The sequence below is a fragment of the Asterias rubens genome, chromosome 5, assembly GCF_902459465.1.
Source record: "Asterias rubens chromosome 5, eAstRub1.3, whole genome shotgun sequence".
NCBI lineage: Eukaryota > Metazoa > Echinodermata > Asteroidea > Forcipulatida > Asteriidae > Asterias > Asterias rubens.
In genome coordinates, this window is record NC_047066.1 from 6,891,578 (window position 1) to 6,902,276 (window position 10,699).

Sequence of the window (10,699 nt, forward strand, 5' to 3'; positions counted from 1 at the left end):
TCTTCAACTCTTTACAAATTTCAAATAATCATTCATTAATTAACAGTGCCTCTATCGGATGTAAATGCACAATTTAAGTGCGAATCTGTCAACAATATTTCAAGAAAAACACCTGCAGAAACCGGCACGTGGCGGCCATTTTGAGAGGGCGTGTTACAATGTAAATTCAATGTACATTGTACTATACCTGTACATGGTACATACAGTTACATGTACCATGCATTACAGTACAGTCTTGCATATCAAATTAATTTTCAGTAAAATTTAAAACCGGTGTTTTTTTCATACGGACCTGTAAATGCTCCTGAAAGCGGATGGGTAAACTCTGAGCCATGGTGACTTAGAAGATCTATCCCTCTCCCTGAAAATTAAGCACCCCGTCGGTGTATCCCTTTAGTTGTAAGGTTTTCCAAGGAAAGATATCCAACGTGATTTTATGCCAAAGTGGCCAGAAATGGCCGACATGTACGAAGAGAGCTGAGCAAATAGTTCCGGTTGAATATTTAACAATTTTCCTACGCGAGGTGAAAATAAATTTCGTTCGTTAGATTCCAAACCAGTGATTTTTAACTCGATAATTTTGCACAAATCGGACTTTTGAATGAGGATATGCAGTTAAATCGAAACTAAATTTATAATTATCCGGAGAAGTATGTTTAATGAATACTACTTTGGGGGCGGATTAGCGGTGATTTGGCCTTGCCACATCGTCCTAATGTTAGCCTGCTGAATGAACTTTACGTCATCTTCGCTTGATCACATGCGCCTGCGGTCACTCGATGTGCGCGTGAAGGCTACATGATGATGGTTACTTGGGTTAGGGGAATTTGGTCAAATTGTTCAATGTTAGATTAATTGATGTGATGACAATCACAAAACAAAACAAACAAATAAGTAACATAAATGTATAAAATAAACAAGAGGTCATGCACGTTTGCTCTGAGGGGGGCTAATTGAAGGTACTCAAAAGGGGGGCGGGAAACTGCTTCCTGAGGATCTATTAGCTGTTGGCCAACTGCAACATTGACTAAAAACAGGGCCCAATTTCATAGCGCTGCTAAGCACAAAAATTTGCTAAGCATGAAATTTCTTCCTTGATAAAAACAGGATTACCAACCAAATTTCCGTTTGTTGCATATTGCTTGTTACTGGTATTTAGCTGTTGTTTGCTTATCCTGAAAATCAAGTGGAAATTTTGATGGTAATCCTGTTTTTATCAAGGAAGAAATTTCATGCTTAGCAAATTGTTGTGCTTAGCAGCTCTATGAAATTGGGCCCAGGTCTTTCGGCGATCTAGCCCGCCATGCCATTACCGCCCACCCAATCAAGAAAGTTCCAGAACTGGGAGGTAGGAGGGGGCGGCATCACTCATGACTGGTGATTGATACAATGATCATGGAGTGTCAAACCTGTTCAGTACCTTCAATACTATTATTATTATTCAAGAGTGAGTCATAATATCGTTTTCCGGGTTTCAACGGATGGGATGTACGATGGAGCCAAAGTTTCGCGTAAAAACCATTCATTTGTGAGCACACCCACTTTTCTTTAGTGTTGCACTCATTGGGAAAAAAAAGGCCCAAATTCTGCGGGTAGTAGTCCTGCACTGCATGGTTGGGCGGGTGCGTTAAATTCGTGCTGTGAACTAACCTTTTATTTTAATTTAGGCCTATCCTTCTTATGGGCCCATCGCAAGTTTGTGTTTGAAAAAAAAAGATGCGCTTGTCACTTTCGGCTTAAAAAGCACCATAACATTTATTGTTGACGGTTAAAGACACTGGACACTATTGGTAAGTTGTCAAAGACTAGTCTTCACAGTGTGTGTGTAACCCGGAAAAAGGGTACACTTGGAAAATAAATGAATAAAACCGAATAAAAATGCTAACTATGGGTGAATACACTACCAAAGGATTAAGAAACTGTTTACCAACATGTAACAAAAGACTTCTAAGAAATAACAACCTACATGTACAGGGGTGCAATAAAACAGCTGAAGGGACAATGTAAACAGGAAAGGGCAATTAACTAGAACCTGGAATTAACTAACTTGAATAATAACACAATGAATTTTCTACCCCTACTACACTCGCCACTACTTAAATCCATTGTTGTCCTCAACAATGTTAAATTTACACAAATAGAAACTGAAATTAATTAACAGCAAAAATGAATTTAACCCAAAAGAAAACAAAGATACAAAATCACGGCCAAAAATAACTTAGACGAGCCATACGTATAATTTCCCTGAAACCCTTAACATTGAATGAAACTTGGAGACTATGCAAAACCGGCCACCTTAGAGATTTAGGTAAAACCTCCAAGTACTTAATGTCAGTATGAGCATTGAGCCAGACAAAAGCCTTGAAAAGCTATTGTTCATTTTATCCGTGCACAAAAATATTCGCCATAAAAATTACCGTAGCCGTTTAACGAGAGGCATTTGTTGTTCCCATGAGAACTTGTACTTTTATACAAATATTACCGAAAGGGTAAAAAATTGTGCATACACATTAAGCCGTGGCTATCTTTTAAAATTTGAACTACGATTCCAGTAATTTACTGCAAGAATCTTGAGAAATTGGATTTCAGCAAACTCGGGCGGTGCAGGGACTAAAGGGTTAAAAGTTTGGGCGGGTTTCAAGTTTAAAAAAGAGAGGATAATATTGCTGGAAAAAACCCCAATACCAAACCCCATATTTTATATTTATTAAAGGAACTGCAAACACAATCTCTTTCAAAGGTAAGCCTATTGTTTGTATTATTGTAAATAACATAATAATGTCATTGTTCAGTGATATTTCTGAATCACATTATAATGAGTGGTGAATTAAATTTGTCAACAGTTATTTTTCTATCTTTTTGATTAACTTGAATAACAAGTAGTTTTCCCTAAAAGATGAAGAATGAGTCGGTGGCAACAATAAGTTTCAAAAAAGTGTATTTTCTGAAAGTGTGGCTCTGGCAAACGCTTTGGTAATCGGCACCGATGTTTTCTATAGAGCCAAGGCTGGTGTCGCATGCAACTATGTCCTCTATGCAGTATACTACCCGGGGGACATTTATTGCATATGCAATAATGTCCGCCGGACGGTTTTGCATATGCAATCGTGTCCCGCCCGGACGCTGCTACATAATGCAATTGTGTTCGCCCGGACACATTTGCATATGCAGTTGTGTCCGCCCCGTTCAAAACCGCCCTTGCAGTAAATTAAACGCCCTTGGTCGACGGAACACGTTCGCCAATTTTTACAAGCTTAGTGATGTTATGAATGACATTGGAAATGTTCGGCCGTTGGGTAAGTTCGCTGCAATTAATCATACATGAGTATTCATGTTGCATATCCGTAGGTTCAGTGCATGCACGCTCGCTTACGGTTTTTGCATAGCCCCGGACACGATTGCTTGTGCAAAAGTTAGTGTCCGGAGCGGACAGTATTGCATGGCGGACACAATTGCATCTGACACCGGCACAGTCAGAGAGATGAGCAGCCATTAAATTCTTTCAAGAGAGGGCGCTATTTAAATTTAGCGGTCCCCTTTTAAAAGTATTAATTCCTGACGTCTGGATGGTTGAAAAATCTCGTTTATTGATCTGGACGCGGCTTTAAAATTTACAGGGAACCCGTTTCATGTTTACATTCATCGATCAGCTGCAGTTCTCTGACAAAACCACGGTCACGGAACTCTAGAAAACTCAATGCTTGCACTGCTTTTTCCCAGTTTTTGTAGTTTGTAAATATAAACATTGTTTTCATTTAGTTGGAAAGATTGTTGGATACTAATGTTTCCCATACACATTCATGAGGAAACTACCCTTTTAAAACGATTTAGTGTAATGCAAATAGAGTACTGCTTAGCTACAGTGTGCAGTAAGTGATTGCAGCCGGTCTGTGTAAACTACTGAATCCGAACGTGTAGTTAAATAAAGTTGTAAGAATGAGCAGTGGCACAGCTGATAATGGTAGGTATTATTGTTTTGTTTAAACAGGTAGTGTTCTTTGATTTATTGACCAATTAACTTAAGTTAGGTATATTGTATTTTGTAACAATGCTTACAATTTCAAGAGAAACAAGAAAATACTTTTGTTTATTTATCTTTTTTAAAAGTGTATCACTTTCAGTAATAATTTTAACAAAACAAATTTTAAAAAGATAAGAAAGTGGTGCATTGTTTAGTTGTAATAATTATTATTACCTCCTTGAAACTTTACAAGACGAAAACTCCACGCTCATTGAGTTTCATTGTATTAAATCAGTCAGACACAACTTTATCTTCCTTGATTTAAGTCAAAACCTTACCTCCCTCCTGTCGTCTAGAAGGACTTAGACAGAAACTCTGTCAGAATGTATAGAGAGAGACAGGACAGGCACTTTGAAAGTGTCAGCCTCCTTACGATGTATAGAGCAAGCTAGTCGAAACGTTGAGACCAATTCAAGAACTGACTCTGTGGATGTGCAGTGATAATGATCCTTTAAGCTTTATTAGTAGTCCCAGCCATATTTATACCTTGTGTATAGTAGGTAGCAGTTAGAAAACAGGACAGTTCTTTTCAGAACTGAGAAGTCTCCCGAACAATCCGGTAAATCTACTCTGTGATAGTAGAATATGCAAGACAGTTCTCTAAAGAACAAACTCTATCTGGCAGGTAGATACACACATGGTGTTACCGCAAATAAAAAATTACATTTTGAAGTTGTCAACAAGAAAATAAGCCATTTTCTGGTTGATTGTGGTCTTGATAAAGCTGCTTCCTACACTCCATCTCAGGGCTGTATGCTTCGTTTTTGAAAGGGCGAGGGCACTAAGGCATTTTTTCCTTGGTAAAGGGCACCCTATGATGAAATTGTAAATTTGTACTGGAGCATTTCAAGGGCACCAAGGCAATGACCAAGGGACATGGAGGCAATCGCCTTCATTGCCTCCGTGAAGTATCAGGCCTGCTATCTTTGGGTATATAAATAAGTGCGGGAGACTTTCATCCGTGCAACGAAATGTGATTATTTCAGATGGATCACTTTGGATAAACATGATAGTACGTAACCTAAACTTGATTTCATTTGTGTTGATTACAGATGCTTCAGCAGACAGTGTGTTTGTGAATGTATCACATATCATACAGAGTGAGGACTGGGATTGTGGTTTAGCCTGTGTCAAGATGATCCTAAGGTGCGTATGTTAAAGGCACCTGTAATTACTCCCCAAAAAATAGTTAGCTTAAAAACTTTATTTGGTGATAGTCAATGGAAAGCTGTTGATATAATAATTTAAAGACAGTGGACACTATTGGTAATTGTCAAAGACTAGCCCTCACAGTTGGTGTATCTTAACATGTGCATAAAATAACAAACCTCTGAAAATTTGAGCTCAATCGGTCATCGAACTTGATTTCGAGACCTCAAGTTCTAAATCTGAGGTCTCGAAATCAAATTTGTGGAAAATTACTTCTTTCTCGAAAACTATGGCACTTCAGAGGGAGCCGTTTCTCACAATGTTTTATACCATCAACCTCTCCCCATTACTCATCACCAAGAAAGATTTTATGCTAATAATTATTTTGAGTAATTACCAATAGTGTCCACTGCCTTTAAAACATTGTGAAAAACAGCTCCTTCTGAAGTTTTTGAGAAAGAAGTATTTTCTCACTCAAATAATAAAACTAAAAGACTTCAGGCCTGAAGCCTTTTATTAGGCATCTGAAAGCACACAAAATAATGCAACAAGGGTGTCTTGGATTAGGTTCAGAAAAAAAATGTGAATTCCATTTTAGATTGGTGTCCTCTCCTCTTCATTTGGGGAATTTTGTTTTGAGCGATTACATGTTTTGCCTTCCTCAAGAAAAGGAATACTTGACAAAACGCTAAGATCACATTTTTTGTTTTTTTAACTGCAGCTATATTAATCCAGCAGTTAAAGATAAACAGGAAGATTTCAATGTCATCTGTGATAAGCTGAACTTTTCCAAAAGGTAAGCACCTTCTATAGTGAGAACTTACACAAAATGAAAATGAAGAAAACAAACGGCTGGTTACTGGCGCGCTTGTCTCTGCTGTGTGTCTTCAAGAGCCGAGCAAAGTTCAAGGTCTTTTTGTGAATGATATTTTGGCTAGTAACCCTTTTTACTCAGCAGGATTTTTGTGTATATTAATTTCCTTACAATTACAGGCGGACGGTAAGCATAACTTTTTCCGTGCTCATGGTTTGCTCTGTGCTATGAAATGGACTTTAAACAATACGCACAACATTGGCTACTAAGCAGCTCTATTAAAGCCTGTAAGCACAAAAACTTGCTAAGCACAGAAAAGAATTGTTTAACAGAAGTATGTCACCAGCCAAAATAACATTTTAAGTATTTGTTGTGACTGGTGCCTCACTAAATTTCTGCTTAGACCCTAAGAAATTCGTCAAGCAGTATTTTTTGCTACGTAGCTTTATGAAGTTGGTCCCTGCTGTTGCCTGCTGGATAGTAGTAGTAGGGTGGGAAGGGCGTTTTTGTTCTCTCACATTGCTGCTCCCAGTAGCTTATATCTATTTTGTGATTTTGTGTTTCAGTGTTTGGACAATCGACTTGGCCAATATTTTAGTTGAGTTCAACGTCAAGCATCAATTGTACACCATCACATTAGGAGTAGACCCAAGCTATGAAGATTTGGTAGCAAAAACAAGATCTGTATTCTTTAAAGCCATTGGACCCTTTTGGTACAGAAAAAAATAGAAGTTCACAGATTTACAAATAACTTACAGGGTTTACAGAAGGTAATGGTAAAAGACTTCTCTTGAAATATTATTCCATGAAATGCTTTACTCTTTGAGAAAACAGTAAAACAATTATCGATTCTCGATATCAAGAACTACGGATTTATTTGAAACACATGTCATGACACGGCGAAACGTGCAGAAACATGGGTGGGTTTTCCCGTTATTTTCTCCCGACTCTGATGACCGATTGAGCCTAAATTTTCACAGGTTTTTTATTTTATGTAGAAGTTGTGATACACGAAGTGTGGGCCTTGGACAATACTGTTTACCGAAAGGGTCCAATGGCTTTAAAGAAAAAATTGTGCAAAATTTGAATAATGTGTAATTGAGGAAAATTTTTTTTTTTACTGAACTAAGCTATGTAGTTTGTTGTTATGGCACTGGGCCGAATAACCTAGAGCAATGGTAAACATGAAACAACACGAGAGAACTGGGGGTCAATTTCACAAAGATAGTCCTTACTTAGGACTAGTCCTAGGAGACATTTAAAAGTTAAAGCTAGTCCTACAGTTAAGATGAGCAACTCGTCCTAACTTGACCAGGAGACATTTAAAAGTTAAAGCTAGAAACTCGTCCTAACTTGAGATAAGACTAGTCTTTGTGAAATCACCACCATTTTACCACCTAACACAATGTCAAATGTCATTGTGATGTATATTGCTCTTGGCTGGTCCCATATTAATATTTTCATAAAAAAAAAAAAATAATAAATAAAAAATAAAAAAAAACTTTTAAAGTAAGGTTTTTCAGTTGGGAGGAGCTATATAAAGAAATACAAATGTTCTTTGTTTTTCCTTTGAAGGGATTTTACCATGAGTTTATCACGGAAGATTTCGTGACAGAGCAACACAGGATCAACAAACTTTTCAAGAGTGCCTCCAGCCTCGGAATCAAAGCTGACAAAGGGTAAACCATGGGCCTCTTGTCCCTCAACAAATCTTGAGAAAAATCATTCTACTATTAATGTTTACTTACTGCTTAGATGTTGTTCAGTTGGTTTCAGTATGATTCCTTTGTGGTGTATTTATTTAGTTTTCTGATTAATTAATTTAACTGTATTTCCAGTTGTTTATTTATGATGTGTGTTACTAATTTTTCCTGTAATGCATGTATGCATAGTGGGACCGATAAAGTTGAATTGAATTGAATTGAAATCTAAAGACACTTTGAGCTTGTCCCCGTTTCTAGACAGGTCACACACGAGGAGATAGTGAACCATCTATCCAATCAGAATCCAGCAGTGGTTCTTATTGATGACACCGTCTTACATTGTCAAGAATGTTCAGCGGGGAGCGTAGAAGAACTGGTATGTATGCTTTAGTACACGGGTGGCATTATAAGTTGTCACTAGAGGGCGGTATACAAGATGAATGTTTTAGTATACTTCTAACACACAAGACGTCCTCGATATGTTTGTTGCAATTAGTGTGTGTAAGTATTGTTTTTTTTTATGTCGGTATCTAGAAAACAATTCTGTAACCACCCAGGGCATTAGTTTTCAGAACTTTTTACGAGCTTCTTGAGTATTCATTCTCCTTTGAAAACAACGTGCAACAAACAATGAAACTTTTACTTGACAAAGGAAACACAACAAAGGTTTCTCATAATTAGCACTGGGATGTGATGATATTGTGTGAAAAAAATATCAGTAGGTACTCCCCATGAATCATAGAACCTCAACCTTGAGCCACGGCCGAAAATCTGGCCTAGGGGTATGCTGAAATTTCCCAATGCTTGGACTTGCCTCCCATTTGTAAAACTAATATTTGAACAAGTTATGAGACAAGCTCCTTTTTGCACATAAAATTTGCCAGAATTCGAACAGTGCAATCTCCAGAAAATACCGCAGATTGAATGTTTTCTTGAATTTGGCTTAGTACAAATCGTGCCTACAAGAAATCCTGGCTCTTTGGTTTTCTCTGTATAAGATGTCACAGGTTATGCTCTATACTGCATACCAAAACCACCAAGACATGACTCAAAAAGAATATTTAAAACAGATCTTTTACTTAGAACTGGTTTGAATCTTCCAGTATGGACAGAAGAAACATAATCCCTTTTGTTCATTACAGGGCTGTGGGTTTGAATGTTTAACGCTGTTCAACAAGGACAAAGAACAGGGATACATAGGTAAGGACCTCCATTCTATTTATGGAGCTTTTGTCTGTAAAACTGTAGGTCCGGTGCCCAATTTCATACAGCTGCTTAATGGCCGTGCTTACTGTGCAAGTTTCCATTTCATAGTGCTACTAACCGTTAGCACACGAATAGGCATGCTACCATTATACAATTGTATGACAATGAATGATAAGGTTTATTGCCAATAGCAAAATATAAAGAGAGGGCGCTGTTGAACCCACACAAAGATATAGGCGATGCGTGTGCGAGTCGTGCATGGCAACATACATCGCATACCAAACTGCCCCATACCCCTTCCTACAACACATTGCGGTTCTGAATCGCGATAAACCTTATATGCACCAGCTGGTCGCCTAATATGAATTGAATTGCCCTGGTGAATTTGTGCATGATAAATGAATTAGTATGATTTCTTTCTTTATAACAAGGACATTTTATTGTGCTGTGTGGTTACGACAAGACGAAGCAACACTTTCTGTATCGGAATCCAGGAATTGAAAGTGGTATGTACAAAAAACCTTACATTAAGCACTGTATACTCGGTACGTTCCCCAAACAAGGTACTCAAGGTGCCGAGTATAAACAAACTTTCAGAAAGATAGGTTATTGCAGTGATAAATTCTGAGACCCAGTTATGTAGCACCTTGTAAGCAGCCACAGCCAGGAACACCGGGGCGAACCCCTTCTCTTTTCGATAAGTGCACTGGGTTCTTTGACGTGCATTACACAACACATGGGACCAACGGCTTTACGTCCCATCCAAAGGACGAAGCAATGGTTAAGTGTCTTGCTTAAGAACACAAGTGTAACGGCTGAGGATCAGAAACACCAGAGTTTGAATTCAGTGCTCTCAACCGCTCGGCCACAACACTTCCCTTAGCGTTAGAGCAGATGCTCAGACTGCCTCATTTTTTGAGTGCATACAGAAGTATTTGTACATGGATATTATTTTACAGCCATCTTAATTGTTTCTGCCTTTTCAGAGTTGTGTTCCTGCACCTTCAGTAATCTTGAGGAGGCAAGGAGATCACATGGTACGGATGAAGACATTCTCTTTGTGTATAAGTCATAGCATTAGTGAACAGATCTAAGGCTGAAGAGTCCACTCACCCCTGGCAAAATAAATCCAGTTGTCACCCACCACAAAGGCATATCACTTGAGTGGGATTCGAACCCACAACCTTAGCCATTCTAGAGCAGGGCTCAATTTCATAGAGCTGCTAAGCACAAAAAATTGCTTAGCATGACATTTTTTGCCTTGATAAAAATAGGATAACCAACCAAATTTCCACGTGTATTTCAGGATAAGCAAACAACAGCTGAATACCTGTAACAAGCAATATGCAACAAATGGAAATTTGGATGGTAATCCTGTTTCTATCAAGAAAGAAATTTCATGCTAAGCAATTTTTTGTGCTAAGCAGCTCTATGAAATTGGGCCCAGGAGAGGGCGGGTTGTTAAACCTGTTTGTGCCCTGTGCTTATGCTGTCAATAATATTGTGCTTATCAGGTGCAGGAATTAATGAATGTGTCCGTTAAATTTTGAAGTTACAGGGTAATAAAATAATGTAAAACATTTGAAATCAAGCGTCTATGGCAGTAAAGGCGAATTCTTTCAGTGAATGCCAACATTTTTAATGTAAAATATCTTTTAAATTAGTGATCAGAGATGTATGAATTTTAACTTTGGATATCTAAAAAAAAAAAAACAAGGAATGGAAATACAGGGTTTGATTTGTGATAGTTTACCCATAATTTATAACGCTATCTCGTACTGCTGTGCTGTTACTGCAGTTTAAATG

General features: G+C 38.0%; 2 protein-coding genes across 2 annotated transcripts in view; one reads left to right on the forward strand and one right to left on the reverse strand.

Annotated features, from left to right (window-relative positions):
- LOC117290399 (clathrin heavy chain 1) overlaps positions 1-467 on the reverse strand; it is a 44,386-nt gene extending 43,919 nt beyond the window's left edge. Inside the window, exon 1 of the mRNA XM_033771783.1 lies at positions 293-467. Coding sequence (XP_033627674.1) covers positions 293-334 — 42 coding nt within the window. The 5' untranslated portion in view covers positions 335-467. The remainder of the gene's footprint in view (positions 1-292) is intronic.
- A 4,452-nt stretch (positions 468-4,919) lies between these two features.
- Positions 4,920-10,116, forward strand: LOC117290664 (protein GUCD1-like). The gene is made up of 8 exons (XM_033772182.1): positions 4,920-5,167; positions 5,892-5,966; positions 6,551-6,650; positions 7,560-7,663; positions 7,946-8,063; positions 8,830-8,887; positions 9,325-9,399; positions 9,880-10,116. Exons 1-8 carry the CDS (start codon positions 5,028-5,030, stop codon positions 9,966-9,968), a joined length of 759 nt encoding a protein of 252 aa, XP_033628073.1. The 5' UTR covers positions 4,920-5,027; the 3' UTR covers positions 9,969-10,116.
- The last annotated feature ends 583 nt before the right edge of the window (positions 10,117-10,699 follow it).